At 42.6% G+C, this 18,653-nt stretch overlaps 1 protein-coding gene across 2 annotated transcripts; it reads left to right on the forward strand.

The window, feature by feature from the left end:
* The first annotated feature begins 4,883 nt into the window (after positions 1–4,883).
* LOC139539042 (uncharacterized) lies at positions 4,884–12,160 on the forward strand. 2 transcript variants are annotated; one of them, XM_071341733.1, is made up of 10 exons: positions 4,884–5,040; positions 5,273–5,590; positions 5,750–6,010; positions 6,157–6,459; positions 6,672–6,992; positions 7,234–7,341; positions 11,227–11,301; positions 11,500–11,574; positions 11,657–11,688; positions 11,768–12,160. In XM_071341733.1, exons 1-10 carry the CDS (start codon positions 4,953–4,955, stop codon positions 11,810–11,812), a joined length of 1,626 nt encoding a protein of 541 aa, XP_071197834.1. In that variant the 5' UTR covers positions 4,884–4,952; the 3' UTR covers positions 11,813–12,160. The 2 variants fall into 2 exon arrangements, with proteins under 2 accessions (XP_071197834.1, XP_071197835.1); XM_071341734.1 differs by lacking the exon at positions 11,227–11,301 and having other exon boundaries at positions 11,768–11,866.
* Positions 12,161–18,653: the final 6,493 nt, after the last annotated feature.

Consider the following 18,653-nt stretch of genomic DNA (forward strand, 5'->3'; position numbering starts at 1 on the left):
GGAGTACACCCACGGCCATGCGGAGTACACCCACGGCCATGCGGAGTACACCCACGGCCATGCGGAGTACATGCAGAGTACGCCCACGGTCATGCGGAGTACACCCATGTTCATGCATCGTGGTCTTGGACACAACTATCTACAGCAAGAGTTTCCAGTCGTGACATCTAAAATATACGGATCCAACCTGACCTTTAATGAGGGATTTTCATATAGAGACTTCAATGGCCACTTCTTCGCTCTTTACATCTCACCAGTGGAGTTGGAAGATGGTGGGAGGTTCATCTTCCATTTTAAAAGCCTCCTAGTCGCCTCTATTAATGTGGTAACCATAAAGGGTGAGCATATCCAAAGTACATTTCTTAGAATAAATTAATTCTACTTGCATTTGAGAGAACAGATAACTGATCCCCACTGTCTTCCATTTGTCTCCACAGTGCCCCCTAGTGGTGCTTCCATCATGAATCATCCGGTGGTGCTGAGGTGCGAGGAGCGGGCTGCTGGTTAAACAGGACATCCGGATAGAGAGTCACCCCAACAGGACGCTCTGTGTGAAACCCCCCCAGCCTCCGTATGGACCAGCTGCACTGGCAGTGTGTGGTGTTCAAAATATTGAAATATATATTTTAACATCAAATATTTTAATATGTAAAAATTATTTAAGCAATTTTAAAATAAGGCTGTAACATAAAATGTTGAAAAAATACTTTCCGATTATGAAGTATAATATCTGCATTCTTTTAACACTTCCAGGTTGAATGAAAAGTGTTATTTGACCAGATCTGTGTCTTCTTGTCTACACACAGTGATGAAAAGGAGCATGTTCTTCATCTCTGTGCAGACAGAGAGTGTGAATTTGTCTGTGTCACACCTGGATCAACAGCCAGTGTCAGACCTGGTTCAACCTCACTGCTCAGAGTTCAGCTGGGAGTGGACGTCACGTGATGACATCACAGTGAAGCCAAAGTTTGAAAGCGCAGGGGTGTTTTTGTTTGCAAGAACTCAACCAGAGTATGTCTCAATTCTTGTCTCTTTTGTACAGACAATCCATTGTGAATTTTCCATAATTACAAAATAGTTTCCACTGTTGAAATAGTTTTGAAAACCAGCTTCTGCAAATACCCTTCTTTCTTCACTTTCTTTCTTCATTCAGTTAATATGTAACTATATATGCCCTTTTTTAAATGACATATTTTTTTGTGGCACCTTTCTTTTGGCCTTCATTTCGTCTGGGTTCTGCTGTGAGTTGTGAGGTGTCCAGCCTACCAAAAGGGCCACACTTTAGTGGGAAAGAGATGGAGATCCCCCGTCTGACACCAAGTTATTCTACAACAACACTGTGCTCATGGTCATCCATAGTGTTGATCAGAGCAGTGAGGGGAGATACTACTGTAATCTCAGACAGAATGGAACACTGTTAAATAGTATTTCTAATGCTGTCAGAACTGAGGAAGGTACATAATGGATTCTTATCTAACTGAAATATAAACATTTAGGTGAAGTCAGAATATTGTCCTCCTGATCATTAGTTATTAACAATTAATAATATTGGTCTCATTTTAAATGTTGAAGGTATTTGTTACATTTACAATAAGATGCACTAGTAATGGCCAGAATACTTTGGATTTAAATGAAATGAAACCTTCCCCTCTGACTGAACACAGTTTTGGTTTTCCCCTAGTATTGTCCAATGGCAATCTCACGTGGTGACACTGCTTTGTAGGGGAGTACACCCACGGCCATGCGGAGTACGCCCACGGCCATGCGGAGTACGCCCACGGCCATGCGGAGTACGCCCACGGCCATACGGAGTACGCCCACGGCCATGCGGAGTACGCCCACGGCCATGCGGAGTACGCCCACGACCATACGGAGTACGCCCACGGCCATGCGGAGTACGCCCACGGCCATGCGGAGTACGCCCACGGCCATGCGGAGTACGCCCACGGCCATGCGGAGTACGCCCACGGCCATGCGGAGTACGCCCACGGCCATGCGGAGTACGCCCACGGCCATGCGGAGTACGCCCACGGCCATGCGGAGTACGCCCACGGCCATGCGGAGTACACCCACGGCCATGCGGAGTACACCCACGGCCATGCGGAGTACACCCACGGCCATGCGGAGTACACCCACGGCCATGCGGAGTACACCCATGTTCATGCGGAGTACACCCATGTTCATGCATCGTGGTCTTGGACACAACTATCTACAGCAAGAGTTTCCAGTCGTGACATCTAAAATATACGGATCCAACCTGACCTTTAATGAGGGCTTTTCATATAGAGACTTCAATGGCCACTTCTTCGCTCTTTACATCTCACCAGTGGAGTTGGAAGATGGTGGGAGGTTCATCTTCCATTTTAAAAACCTCCTAGTCGCCTCTATTAATGTGGTAACCATAAAGGACATCCCGACAGAGAGTCACCCCAACAGGACGCTCAGTGTGAAACCCCCCCAGCTTCAGTATGGACCAGCTGCACTGGCAGTGTGTGGTGTTCAGAGGGCTTGCTCAGAGCGACAGCCTCCCTGACCTCACAATGCCCACACAGACAACAGTGTATTCAATGACAGGTAACAACTTGTGATTTTATAGACTCTGCAATCTGACCCCATATGTTCCAAACCCAGCATAATCTAAAAAGATTGTTCAGCACGGGACCTCTGCATGGCCTTATTGTAACAAAGGAAAGAGGTTATCATTTGTACTTGAGATGCTTTCTTGTAGAATACAATCTAACAGAGGTCTCTGTTTCTTAGAGCCGGGCACAGCGACGGTGGTCTGAGGGGAGATTACAGGGGGTGCCACCCTAGTAATACCGGTTCTGCTGTCGAAGACCAGAAGGTAAGAAAACACTCCCTCTTGGATACTCTCCATAGAAAAGAACAGAGGCTTCCAACCTGATCCCAAAGAAATGGAAAAGATACTGCAGGTACCATCTACAATGACTGAATTAGACAGTGCATATCTTTCTCATTCATTTGTGACGGAGGCATATATCTAGCCTACACGTGGATTCATCTCCACGTTAGTCTTCAAACAACTGACAAACTTAGATTTGTGAATTGTCACTTTAATACATGGATGTACAGAAAGTGTTACTATCGTTTTTTTAACAATACAAAACATCCGCATGGAAATGACAGCATTCAGATGCTCACCAACATCCACAACATCACCGCTGGCCAGATCCACCTGTTTACACCCCCATCACCAACATCCACAACATCACCGCTGGCCAGATCCACCTGTTCACACCCTCATCACCAACATCCACAACATCAACGCTGGCCAGATCCACCAGTTCACACCCCCATCACCAACATCCACAACATCATCGCTGGCCAGATCCACCTGTTCACACCCCCATTACCAACATCCACAACATCACCGCTGGCCAGATCCACCTGTTCACACCCCCATCACCAACATCCACAACATCACCGCTGGCCAGATTCACCTGTTCACACCCCCATCACCAGCATCCACAACATCACCGCTGGCCAGATTCACCTGTTCACACCCCCATCACCAACATCCACAACATCACCGCTGGCCAGATCCACCTGTTCACACCCCCAACACCAACATCCGCAACATCACCGCTGGCCAGATCCACCTGTTCACACCCCCATCACCAACATCCACAACATCGCCACTGGCCAGATCCACCTGTTCACACCCCCATCACCAACATCCACAACATCACCGCAGGCCAGATTCACCTGTTCACACCCCCATCACCAGCATCCACAACATCACCGCTGGCCAGATCCACCTGTTCACACCCCCACCACCAACATCCACAACATCACCGCTGGCCAGATTCACCTGTTCACACCCCCATCACCAGCATCCACAACATCACCGCTGCCCAGATCCACCTGTTCACACCCCCATCTCCAGCGCCCATATCACCAAACTTCACAACATCACCGCTGGCCAGATCCACCTGTTCACACCCCCATCTCCAACATTCACAACATCACCGCTGCCCAGATCCACCTGTTCACACCCCCATCACCAACATCCACAACATCACCGCTGCCCAGATCAAACTGGTTCACACCCCCATCACCAACTTCCACAACGTCACCGCTGCCCAGAACCACCTGTTCACACCCCCATCACCAACTTCCACAACGTTACCGCTGCCCAGAACCACCTGTTCACACCCCCATCTACAACATCCACAACATCACCGCTGGCCAGACCCACCTGTTCACACCCCCATCTCCAGAGCCCGTATCACTCTCCGCCACATGGCCTCAAACTGCACCATTTAGATAATAAAGCATCTTGTATCTCACTGCACCCTCATATGACATGTCTTGAAATATGCAGACAGACGGATTAGAAGTAAATTTACATTGTAATACTTCTGACAGCCAACTTTCTTACTACGTCCATAACTTTTGGACTTTATAGCATTCCCAGAAGGCATGGATTGTTGAGTCATTGTTAGTTTTACACTTATGACATGACTCTGCCAATGCGCTGTAGAATTTATGAATGTTGTCTCTTGCGTAATAAATTCTATACATTAGTTTATACTGGATGAAGCGTACATTTTCGGTAACTGTAATTTTGTTAGTTATGTTCCAACATTCCCTTGGCAACGTCTCAGCTTATTTCAGCATCCAGTAATGGGGAAGGTATTAGTAATAGAGAATCATAAGGACTTTTGTAAGATACTGGCCATAATGTAGCAAGTTCAGTGTTCTGTTTTCCAGCTTCTGTTTTACCCCTTAACCCCAGCCTGACATACAGTATAGGGTCATGAAGTATCTTCAGATGTGCAGTCAGTTTATTTTGCATTACATCATCTGTAATTTTATTTTCACTTCCTCTTTTCTTCAGTCATTTCCGGTACAAACTTAACAGGGCCCTCAGTAATGATGTGAGTTTGCTACTGAGCAAAGAGGGGAACAGAACAGGTAGTTACAGTAACATGGGGAAGGACAGAGGCCCTATGAGTGTGACGTTGTTGTGGATCCTGGTATGGATATCAGCATACGGTCAAGGATTCTCAGCTGAAGGTGAGTAACGGGTTTCTGGTTGAATTATCAAGATCATTTTTGAGTGTAAAATAAAAAATTCTCCATTTAAAGTTTGGCATACAAGTACAATGATAAAGCTATCGAAGAGTCATTGGAGAACGAGGGGAGGGGGTGTTCTGCTGTAGCCTTTAATAAAGAAAGGTGAATTATATTATAGAGATATTTTGTTGCTTTTTATTGTATCATTTTGACACATTTCTACTCTCCACAGTATTGTCAAAGAACATATTTTTCCTTGCCGAGTCCAGAGAAAAAGTCACTGTCCCAGTTTCCCCTGTGGTTCTACAAGGGACAGAGCACCAATACCAATGGATATGGACCTCACATAACGGCAGACACTCAAACACCACAATAGCCAATATAATTTCATCCACTTGGGAATCTGTATCGAACACATTGGGTTTTTCAAAAGGCAGAGGATATGATCTTTCCATGACGGCAAACTTTGGAAATGCTGGAGAGTTTGTGTTCATGCAAACCAAACCATCTTCAGTTACTGTGATGAGGTTTCAGGTGTTTGCTTTCAAAGGTATTGTGTTTCAATATGTTTATTGTCACTTTTTCAAAATCAGAATTGGAGTCAAACACAAGCAGGTTTCTTTTGTGTTTGATGTCACTAAAAACACGTACTGGATATGCCAACAAGGATGTTTGATTTGTAAATGTTAACCAAATCTTTTGTTTGCAGTTACACCTTATGATTGGCCTTCATTTCGTCTGGGTTCTGATGTGAGTTTTAGTTGTGAGCTGTCCAGCCTACCAGAAGGGACCACACTTCAGTGGGAAAGAGAAGGAGATCCCACTTCTAACACCACGTTGTTCTACAACAACACTGTCCACATGGTCATCCATAGTGTTGATCAGAGCAGTAAGGGGAGATGCAACTGTGCTCTCAGACAGAATGGAACACTGTTATATGGAGTTTATAATACCTTGAATGTTCAGAGAAGTAAGTTAGCTAGATTCATGGATATTAACAGTAATATATTAATTAATTAACAGTAACTGCAGGTTCACTCATCATGTGTAGATTAACTTGATTGTTGTAGATATTCTTCTTCATAGTATTTTCCCACAATGTAATTTTTTTCCCAGGCACATTCAACATGCCAGTAACTTTGTTCAGAGAGAGCAGCAACAGCAGTGAGGTGGAGATGATGTGCAGGTATTCATACGGGTACAGAAAAGCCTCCTGGACCAAGGCCTCATCTCCAGTGGAAGCACCTGCGACTCTGACATCAGATAATAGACTAGAAATTGACCGGTTCTCATCTCCCACGTTCAACCAGCAAGATTTCCCCCTGAGACTTTCACCAGTGGCATTTGAGGATGGAGGAGTGTTCAGATGTCATTTTAATAACAACCTTATGTCTTATGTTCAACTCACAACCATTCAAGGTAACTTTGCTTTTGTCTTTTAACAATGTTCAATGAGAGAACAAACACTCTCTGCTCAAGTAGCCTAATGTTGGTTCTCTGATTGTCAACCACAAAATGACATGTTTCATTAACCAGATATATACTAGACCTACATTTATTATTGTTATTATTACGGTATTCTGTTCTTTCAGAGGGGAACGTTCAGTTATGTTTTCTGTTCTCTGGCCCAGTCTCTGCATCTAGAGGGCCCCCTGGTGGCCAGTCGGTGGTGCTGAAGTGTGAGGTGTCGGAGGTGAACGGTGACCCTGTGACCCTGGCCTGGCTGAGGATGGAGGGGAGGACGGGGCTAGTGGTCAAACAGGACATCCTTACAGAGAGTCAACCCAACTGGACACTCAGTGTGACCCTGCCCAGCCTCCATAAGGACCAGCTGGACTGGCAGTGTGTGGTGTTCAGAGAGGACATGCTCAGAGCGAGTGTTACCCTCAGACTCTGTGATGCTGGTGGAAGTTCTGGGTTACCAGGCCTAGTGTTACCATCACCTCTGAAAGGTTACTAATGACGATAGTTGATTATAGTAGGTCACAGTAGATCACATCCTCTGAATGAATAGATTCAGTGAGACATCATGATCATCATAAACAATACCAAACAAGTAACCAAATCAATGTCTCTACATTGCGGCTTGCCCCCCAATTAACTGTGATGCCTTTGGAGTCATAGCAAAAGTCATAGTAAGTCCTCAGCTGTCTCATTTTTAGCATGTTCTCTTTCATACTCGGTTTCCAACAGACTACACCTTGCAGATTTCGATCATTGTGGCCTGTACAGCGTTGGTTGTTGCCGGGATACTGATTGGTGCTCTGGTGTTCCACCTGAAGAGGAAGAAGACAGACCCAGGTAAAGACTGGTAATGACTATAACTACAGTAACAGGGCTGTCTCTACTCCTGATAATGACTATAACTACAGTAACAGGGCTGACTCTACTCCTGATAATGACTATAACTACAGTAACAGGGCTGTCTCTACTCCTGATAATGACTATAACTACAGTAACAGGGCTGACTCTACTCCTGATAATGACTATAACTACAGTAACAGGGCTGTCTCTACTCCTGATAATGACTATAACTACAGTAACAGGGCTGACTCTACTCCTGATAATGACTATAACTACAGTAACAGGGCTGCCTCTACTCCTGATAATGATCATAACTACAGTAACAGGGCTGTCTCTACTCCTGATAATGAATATAACTAGAGTAACAGGGCTGGCTCTGGTCCTGATAATGACTATAACTACAGTAACAGGGCTGGCTCTACTCCTGATAATGACTATAACTACAGTAACCGGGCTGTCTTTACTCCTGATATTGACTATAATTTCAGTAACAGGGCTGGCTCTACTCCTGATAATGACTATAACTACAGTAACAGGGCTGTCTCTACTCCTGATAATGACTATAACTACAGTAACAGGGCTGTCTCTACTCCTGATAATGACTAGAATTACAGTAACAGGGCTGTCTGTACTCCTGATAATGACTATAACAACAGTAACAGGGCTGCCTCAACTCCTGATAATGATCATAACTACAGCAACAGGACTGGCTCTTCTCCTGATAATGACAATAATTACAGTAACATGGCTTTCTCTACTCCTGATAATGACAAGAATTACAGTAACATGACTGGCTCTAATCCTGATAATGACTACATTAACTGGGCTGTAACTACTCTGATAACGACTATAACTACAGTAACAGGGCTGGCGCTGGTCCTGATAATGACTAAACTACAGTAACAGGGCTGTCTCTACTCCTGATAATGACTATAACTACAGTAACAGGGCTGTCTCTACTCCTGATAATGACTATAACTACAGTAACAGGGCTGTCTCTACTCCTGATAATGACTATAATTACAGTAACATGGCTGGCTCTAATCCTGATAATGACTACAGTAACAGGGCGGTCTCTACAACGATAATGACTATAACTATAGTAACAGGGATGGCTCTGGTCCTGATAATGACTATAACTACAGTAACAGGGTTGTCTCTACTACTGATATTGACTATAATTTCAGAAAACAGGGCTGGCTCTACTCCTGATAATGACTATAACAACAGTAACAGGGCTGTCTCAACTCCTGATAATGATCATAACTACAGCAACAGGACTGGCTCTTCTCCTGATAATGACAATAATTACAGTAACATGGCTTTCTCTACTCCTGATAATGACAAGAATTACAGTAACATGGCTGGCTCTAATCCTGATAATGACTACATTAAAAGGGCTGTAACTACTCTGATAATGACTATAACAACAGTAACAGGGCTGGCTCTGGTCCTGATAATGACTAAACTACAGTAACAGGGCTGTCTCTACTCCTGATAATGACTATAACTACAGTAACAGGGCTGGCTCTACTCCTGATAATGACTATAACTACAGTAACAGGGCTGTCTCTACTCCTGATAATGACTATAATTTCAGTAACAGGGCTGGCTCTACACCTGATCATGACTATAACTACAGGTACAGGGCTGTCTCTACTCCTCATAATGACTATAACTACAGTAACAAGGCTGCCTCTACTCCTGATAATGACTATAACTACAGTAACTGGGCTGTCTCTACTCCTGATAATGAACATAACTACAGTAACAGGGCTGGCTCTGGTCCTGATAATGACTATAACTACAGTAACATGGCTGTCTCTACTCCTGATATTGACTATAACTACAGTAACCGGGCTGTCTTTACTCCTGATATTGACTATAATTTCAGTAACAGGGCTGGCTCTACTCCTGATAATGACTATAACTACAGTAACAGGGCTGTCTCTACTCCTGATAATGACTAAACTACAGTAACAGGGCTGTCTCTACTCCTGATAATGACAAGAATTACAGTAACAGGGCTGTCTCTTCTCCTGATAATGACTATAACTACAGTAACAGGGCTGTCTCAACTCCTGATAATGATCATAACTACAGCAACAGGACTGGCTCTTCTCCTGATAATGACAATAATTACAGTAACATGGCTTTCTCTACTCCTGATAATGACAAGAATTACAGTAACATGGCTGGCTCTAATCCTGATAATGACTATAACTACAGATACAGGGCTGGCTCTACTCCTGATAATGACTATAACTCTAGGTACATGTCTGTCTCTACTCCTGATAATGACTATAACTACAGTACCAGGGCTGTCTCTACTCTGATAATGACTATAACTACAGTAACAGGGCTGGCTCTGGTCCTGATAATGACTAAACTACACTAACAGGGCAGTCTCTACTCCTGATAATGACTATAACTACAGTAGCATGGCTGGCTCTAATCCTGATAATGACTACAGTAACAGGGCTGTCTCTACAACGATAATGACTATAACTATAGTAACAGGGATGGCTCTGGTCCTGATAATGACTATAACTACAGTAACAGGGCTGGCTCTACTACTGATATTGACTATAATTTCAGAAAACAGGGCTGGCTCTACTCCTGATAATGACTATAACTACAGTAACAGGGCTGTCTCTACTCCTGATAATGACTATAACTACAGTAACAAGGCTGTCTCTACTCCTGATAATGACTATAACTACAGTAACAAGGCTGTCTCTACTCCTGATAATGACTATAACTCTAGGTACAGGTCTGTCTCTACACCTGATAATGACTATATATACAGTAACAGGGCTGTCTCTCTTCCTGGTAATGACTATAACTACAGTAGCAGGGCTGACTCTACTCCTGATAATGACTATAACTCTAGGTACAGGTCTGTCTCTACTCCTGATAATGACTATAACTACAGTACCAGGGCTGTCTCTACTCCTGATAATGACTATAACTACAGATACAGGGCTGGCTCTACTCCTGATAATGACTATAACTCTAGGTACATGTCTGTCTCTACTCCTGATAATGACTATAACTACAGTACCAGGGCTGTCTCTACTCCTGATAATGACTATAACTACAGATACAGGGCTGGCTCTACTCCTGATAATGACTATAACTCTAGGTACAGGTCTGTCTCTACTCCTGATAATGACTATAAATACAGTAACAGGGCTGACTCTACTCCTGATAATGACTATAACTACAGTAGCAGGGCTGGCTCTACTCCTGATAATGACTATAACTACAGTAACAGGGCTGTCTCTACTCCTGATAATGACTATAATTACAGTAACAGGGCTGTCTCTACTCCTGATAATGACTATAACTATAGTAACAGGGCTGACTCTACTCCTGATAATGACTATAACTACAGTAACAGGGTTGTGTCTACTCCTTATAATGACTATAATTATTGTAACAAAGTTGTCTCTAATCCTGATAATGACTATAATTATTGTAACAAAGTTGTCTCTAATCCTGATAATGACTATAATTATTGTAACAAAGTTGTCTCTACTCCTGATAATGACTATAACTACAGTAACAGGGTTGTGTCTACTCCTGATAATGACTATAATTATTGTAACAAAGTTGTCTCTAATCCTGATAATGACTATAATTTTTGTAACAAAGTTGTCTCTACTCCTGATAATGACTATAACTACAGTAACAGGGTTGTGTCTACTCCTGATAATGACTATAACTACAGTAACAGGGTTGTGTCTACTCCTGATAATGACTATAACTACAGTAACAGGGTTGTGTCTACTCCTGACCAAACTCGTCGGGTTGCTACATCTTAGGTTTATGCCAAAAAGTTGTGTACAAATATTTTTCTATGATTTTCTTTTTTCAAAGTTGTGACATCCCTACCACTTACCCAGAAAAATGACACAGTCTATGGTAACATCACTGATCCACAAGCAGACCAAGGTATCTCCTTCTTTACTTTGGGAGTGATATGATGTACAATACATAAGAGATATAGATATATTGTATAGCAGAGGTATGAGAGAGAGGCCTAAGGGTAGAGAAAGGAGGTTGAGATCATAGAATTACATATAAGAACTCTTAATAGGATCTCTGTGGTTGAGATGACTGATTAACATTTAGGCATTTTGTATGTTTCAGAGTTCCAGGGGTGGCAAGATGGCAATGAGGAAGTTCATTACTCTGAAGTTGCTTTGGGTGAACCCATGCTTGGTGGTGAGTAGTGGGTTTGGAAATGTACAATGCTTCTTAGAATGTAAATTGAAGCGTAACAATTTGCATTTCTTGTCTTTTTCAGATCCCAACAGAGTCACATCACGGTCAAATCAGGTAAGAATAGCACTTTATTCAAATGATTATTTAGCTGTTTAGTATGTTCTTTGTGATTAACTCATATTAATGTCCATAGGTACAGGAAGGGGGTGCTGTGATCTATTCGACGCTCAACATATAAAGACACCTGTCTTTCAGCAGGATAAAACTACTGTCTTAAAATGCAGGGATTATTTTCTGTTTATTTCTTATTGTGTTCATTAGTCTATTGTGGAGTTTTGTACCTGATTTTGTCACAATGTAAAGGAAGGTTGTGCTTATTTCAATCCTGCTCACATGCCCATAGCTGGCACCACACAAGTAATTATCAAATCGGAAAGCAGCTGCACAAGACTAATTGTAATGCCCGTAGTAAACTTTGTTTCACTTGTGAAGGAACATCGATGAATTACACAATGTTCAGGGGACAATATGTTAAAATTCAAATAGCTTCAAATGTAAATGACATAAAAACCTCAAACCAACTGTATATTGTAGAAGTTCATACATACAGTTGAAGTCGGACATTTACATACACTTAGGTTGGAGTCATTAAAACTCGTTTTTCAACCACTCCACAAATTTCTTGTTAACAAACTATAGTTTTGGCAAGTCGGTTAGGACATCTACTTTGTGCATGACACAAGTAATTTTTCCAATAATTGTTTACAGACAGATTATTTCACGTATAATTCAAGGTATCACAATTCCAGTGGGTCAGAAGTTTACATACACTATATTGACTGTGCCTTTAAACAGCTTGGAAAATTCCAGAAAATGATGTCATGGCTTTAGAAGCTTCTGATAGGCTAATTCATGTAATTTGAGTCAATTGGAGGTGTATCTGTGGATGTATTTCAAGGCCTACCTTCAAACTCAGTGCCTCTTTGCTTGACATCATGGGAAAATCTAAAGAAATCAGCCAAGACCTCAGAAAGAAAATTGTAGACGTCCACAAGTCTGGTTCATCCTTGGGAGCAATTTCCAAACGCCTGAAGGTACTATGTTCGTCTGTACAAACAATAGTACACAAGTATAAACACCACGGTAGCACGCAGCCGTCCTACCGCTCAGGAAGGAGACGCGTTCTGTCTCCAAGAGATGAACGTACTTTTGTGCGAAAAGTGCAAATCAATCCCTGAACAACAGCAATGGACCTTTTGAAGATGGAGGAAACAGGTACAAAAGTATCTATATCCACAGTAAAACGAGTCTTAAATTGACATAACCTGAAAGGCCGCTCAGCAAGGAAGAAGCCACTGCTCCAAAACCGCCATAAAAAAGCCAGACTACGGTTTGCAACTGCACATGGGAACAACGATTGTACTTTTTGGAGAAATGTCCTCTGGTCTGATGAAACAAAAATAGAACTGTTTGGCCATAATGACCATTGTTATGTTTGGAGGAAAATGGGGGAGGCTTGCAAGCCGAAGAACACCATCCCAACCGTGAAGCACGGAGGTGGCATCATCATGTTGTGGGTGCTTTGCTGCAGGAGAGACTGGTGCACTTCACAAAATAGATGGCATCATTAGGAAGGGAAATTATGTGTAACGGCAGCCTTCCTCCTCTTCGTCTGAAGAGGAGGTGTAGCAGGGATCGGACCAAGACACAGCGTAGTTCGTGCTCAACATATTTAATTAAGATGATAAACGTGAACACTTACAAAATACAAAAATAACAAACGTGGCAAACCGAAACAGTCCTCTCTGGTGAAACGAACACAAAGACAGGAAACAACCACCCACAAACCCCAACACAAAACAAGCCACCTAAATATGATTCCCAATCAGAGACAACACAAAACACCTGCCTCTGATTGAGAACCATATTAGGCCAAACATAGAAACAGACAAACTAGACACACAACATAGAATGCCCACCCAGCTCACGTCCTGACCAACACTAAAACAAGTAAAACACACAAGAACTATGGTCAGAACGTTACATTATGTGTATGTATTGAAGCAACATCTCAAGACATCAGTCAGGAAGTTAAAGCTTGTTCGCAATTGGGTCTTCCAAAGGGACAATGACTCCAAGCATACTTCCAAATCAAAATGGCTTAAGGACAGCAAAGTCAAGGTATTGGAGTGGCCATCACAGAGCCCTGACCTCAAGCCTATAGAACATTTGTGGGCAGAACTGAAAAAGCATGTGCGAGCAAGGAGGCCTACAAACCTGACTCAGTTACTCCAGCTCTGTCAAGAGGAATGCGCCAAAATTCACCTAACTTATTGTGGTAAAGCTTGTGGAATGCTACCCAAAACGTTTGACCCAAGTTTTAAAAAAATTATGCAATGCTACTAAATTCTAATTGAGTGTATGTAAACTTCTGACCCACTGGGAATGTGATGAAAGAAATAAAAGCTGAAATAAATCATTCTCTCTACTATTATTCTGACATTTCACATTCTTAAAATAAAGTGGTGATCTTAACTGACCTAAGACAGGGATTCTTTACTAGGATTAAATGTCAGGAATTGTGAAAAACTGAGTTTAAATGTATTTGGCTAAGGTGTATGTAAACTTCCGACTTCAACTGTAAATATTGAAAGCATTTAATGAGAACTAAAAGGTGTGCAACATGAAAATATTGTCTCATTTACATAGTGTACTTTATTGACGGTCCCTAACGTGACCCAGCCATAGGCTATCCAAAGTCAAAACCAATTTTGCCATGGTCAAACACCAGCCAGCTCTGTACACACACAAGAGACAACCCACACAAGAGACAACACACACGTTTTAGAGTTAATTTCATGGAATTCTACACGTTTTGCCATGGGGTGTAGAGAAAATGTTGCAGATTTAAAGCAAATTGCCTTCAATTCTACACATTTTGCCATAGGGCGGAGAGAAGATTTTGCAATTTATAACTCATTTTGTGCAATTGTACTCATTTTGGCATGGGGCAGAGAGGAAAATGATCTTTTTTACAGCTTATTTCCTGCAATTCTAAACATCTTGCTATAGGGTGGAGATAAATGTTTTTAATATGATATGAGTGATACTTGGGGCTAGTGCTGAGCGATTAACCGACATTTTAGTTATCTTTCGGTTTTTAAAAAACATTGGTTCAATTATTTGAATTCCATTTGCACAGCTTCTCAAGAGATAAATCAGATCCAGCCTGAACTGTGCGATGTAGTAGGGAGTTTCCATCAGGCCAATATTCTGCATAGTTTAGCGCATAAAACGTGGCAATTAACTACAATGACCACAATCCATTGAGAATCTACTTGTCCTGTCTCTGTTTCTTTTACTGTATGCCTGCTACGGAAGAGGCAGAATGCAGGATAGTGAGGGGATATAGAGAGCAGGTGTTGCTTCACGAGATATCTCTACCTGAAAATACAAGATCTAAGTCCAAGTGATTGATAGTTGGTGTTCAGCAGTCATAAAAGTATGCTTTATTTAATTTGAAGAACTACTAAAATAGTGATTTTGTCAGACAGCATATTTGGAATGAAATAATGAAGTCATCAAATGAAACAAATGTTATATAAATGATATAAGTGATAAGCAGTAACGGGCAGTCACTACCACCATGGGAATTGTACTGTTTGTTTTATTCTGTGTTACAGTATTCAACCCAAATAATCGAAACCGAAATGGAAAACCATGATTATTATTTTTATTATCAAACTGAAACCAAACCGACCTCAAAAAGCACTAATCTTCAGCACGAATGGGAGACAGATGGTTATTCGACCATGATAACACGTTTAGATAGCAGGATGCTAAACTAATTTAGCAATCTAAAAAAATCTAGCTGACATGAGCTATATTGACGGACTATCAGTGACTGACATAACAAGAGAAAAACTGCTGATGCACAACCACATTTCCAAATTGCACCTGCTGTATTCTATTATTATAACTTGCAATAGGGGCTGTGGGACACCAGTTGACAATCCCTGATCTAGTAGAATTCGCTGGCTGCACACTATTGAGGAACAGAACAGTCTTTCGAGAACTACGTACATTTGACAACAGCTGATAACCGCTTAAATTGACATGTACCAAATTGAACAAATAGACGGAATAAAGTTTGCGCACTAAATTACGGATTCTCAGTATCGATGAGCCTAGTATGTTGAAAATTGTTGCTTAGGGCATTCGTTTTTACCAAAAAATAGCGTTCTAAATAGTATGTAGTATGATAAATACATAGTATTTTGTTTTAGTAAGTAGTATGCAAGACAGATTTCGGGCATGACCATAGTAGAGTAATATCCTAACTAAGACACCCATGTATAGACAGCAGGTGGCGAAATTGAGGAATTTCAAGTAGCTGTAACTGAAATAATTTTGGATTGCTGTAGATATTGCATCATTGGGTGCAAACGACAGTCATGTTTTTGTATTTTATAGATGTATATTTTGTATGGAAAGTAACTTCATTAGATTGGTATTTTGAAATAAATATGATCCTTGTAAACGGAATTCAAGTCACTGTATAGGTGAGTGCAGTTGCACATGTTACCAGGAGATGGCAATGTTGGAAAGACAATGTTTTGCAAGAATACAGTACATGAGGTTTTATTTTTTTAATTTAACTTTAATTTGAGAGAGGAATAATGCATTTCTTTCAACCTTCTTCCCTTTTCCTTTGCTATCTCTAGTTCCTTTAGGGATTGCAGTGTAAAGGTAGCAATTCAATGCATTTCTCTCTCTCCCTCTAATTTCTCTCTCCCTCAATGAATAGTCTGCGCGTAACAAAATGTGGAAAAAGTCAAGGGGTCTGAATACTTTCCAAATACCAAAATCCCTCCATTTTTGTGCAGAGGTGTGTGTGTGTGTGTTCATGCGTGTTCACACACACACACACACACACACACACACACACACACACACACACACACACACACACACACACACACACACACACACACACACACACACACACACACACACACACACACACACACACACACACATATGCAAGCACACACACACTCACTTCTGTGCTTCTGTGTGGGTCTGCATGTCTTGTGTTAGCATGTGGGAGCTATTGAAAGGATTCAAGGTCTCCTGAAATGAAGTATTTTATACTTGAGTCAGAAAGAAGGAATGGGAAACAAAACCTTATTTCAATTCTCACTGATACGTAACAACGGTGTTGTGAAGAAAGTGACAGCCGCAGGTGTTGAGAGGAGAATGAATCAAGGTGAAGACCTATTCTGCCTCTCACCGTGCATGGCTCCTTTCTCTGCAAACCTCTTAGCTGCAATAGGACTATAGTGTAGCATCCATGGTCTCAGGCTGGAGCTTTAATAAGCAGTAATCTTTTGAAAATAATATTATGTATTGTTGAAGGAATTGCTGGCCTCTATTAGTGAAACAATTATTTAAGAAAAGCCATTATACAGCTATTATACATTCATTTTCCCTTCATTTGGTATGAATACTATCCTCCAATAGGGGGCAAGCCAGTACAGTTTAACGCTTTTACCGTTTTTTTGTGTGCAGTGTCTTTGCTACTCTATGATCGCCTCAATCACATGGATGTATATCTACACAGAAACACATGCTAACACACACACACATACAGACATATACATCTGATCATGCACATACAAAAAAAATACACACACACACACCACAATATATTATATTCTGTACGAGAGCATGCGGAGGAAGGAGCGTCTATCTCCTGTTACCAGTGCGTTGTGTTCTCTATTGAAGGCAATGTTTACCCAGCTCTCACAATGCACTGCTACCTTACAGATGGCCTGCCAGACACAGTCATACCCTTTAGCTCTGTGCCTGCATCTCTGTCTCACCCCCACTGATACAAACCAGGGTGTCCAGGGGACCTAGACAGGACCTAAACCAGGGTGTCCAGGGGACCTAAACCAGGACTTAAACCAGGGTGTTCAGGGGACGTAAACCAGGACCTAAACCAGGGTGTCCAGTGGAATTAAACCAGGACCTAAACCAGGGTGTTCCAGGGACATACACCAGGACCTAAACCAGGGTGTCCAGGGAACTTAAACCAGGACCTAAACCAAGGTGTCCAGGGGACCTAAACCAGGACCTAAACTAGGGTGTCCAGTGGACTTAAAACAGGACCTAAACCAGGGTGTCCAGGGGACTTAAACCAGGACCTAAACCAGGGTGTCCAGTGGACTTCAACCAGGACCTAAACCAGGGTGTCCAGTGGACTTAAACCAGGACCTAAACCAGGGTGTCCAGTGGACTTCAACCAGGACCTAAACCAGGGTGTCCAGTGGACTTCAACCAGGACCTAAACCAGGGTGTCCAGGGGACTTAAACCAGGACCTAAACCAGGGTGACCATCCTATAGCACCGCTTGGCCATCCTATAGCACCGAGTGGCCATCCTATAGCACAGAGCGGCCATCCTATAGCACCGAGTGGCCATCCTATAGCACCGAGTGGCCATCCTATAGCACCGAGTGGCCATCCTATAGCACCGAGTGGCCATCCTATAGCACAGGTCGGCCATCCTATAGCACCGAGTGGCCATCCTATAGCACCGAGTGACCATCCTATAGCACCGAGTGACCATCCTATAGCACCGGGTGACCATCCTATAGCACCGCTTGGCCATCCTATAGCACCGAGTGGCCATCCTATAGCACAGAGCGGCCATCCTATAGCACCGAGTGGCCATCCTATAGCACCGAGTGGCCATCCTATAGCACCGAGTGACCATCCTATAGCACCGAGTGACCATCCTATAGCACCGGGTGACCATCCTATAGCACCGCTTAGCCATCCTATAGCACCGAGTGGCCATCCTATAGCACCGAGTGACCATCCTATAGCACCGGGTGACCATCCTATAGCACCGCTTGGCCATCCTATAGCACCGAGTGGCCATCCTATAGCACCGAGTGGCCATCCTATAGCACCGAGTGGCCATCCTATAGCACCAAGTGGCCATCCTATAGCACCGAGTGGCCATCCTATAGCTTCAAGTGGCCATTCGACCACTGAGTGACCCTCCTGTAC

Source organism: Salvelinus alpinus, chromosome 14, assembly GCF_045679555.1.
Source record: "Salvelinus alpinus chromosome 14, SLU_Salpinus.1, whole genome shotgun sequence".
NCBI lineage: Eukaryota > Metazoa > Chordata > Actinopteri > Salmoniformes > Salmonidae > Salvelinus > Salvelinus alpinus.

Coding starts and splice junctions, on each gene's coding strand:
- LOC139539042 (XM_071341733.1), top strand. CDS start 4,953: ATGGGGAAGGACAGAGGCCCTATGAGTGTGACGTTGTTGTGGATCCTG. Junction 5,041..5,272: donor TCAAGGATTCTCAGCTGAAG/GTGAGTAACGGG, acceptor TACTCTCCACAG/TATTGTCAAAGAACATATTT. Junction 6,460..6,671: donor TCAACTCACAACCATTCAAG/GTAACTTTGCTT, acceptor TCTCTGGCCCAG/TCTCTGCATCTAGAGGGCCC.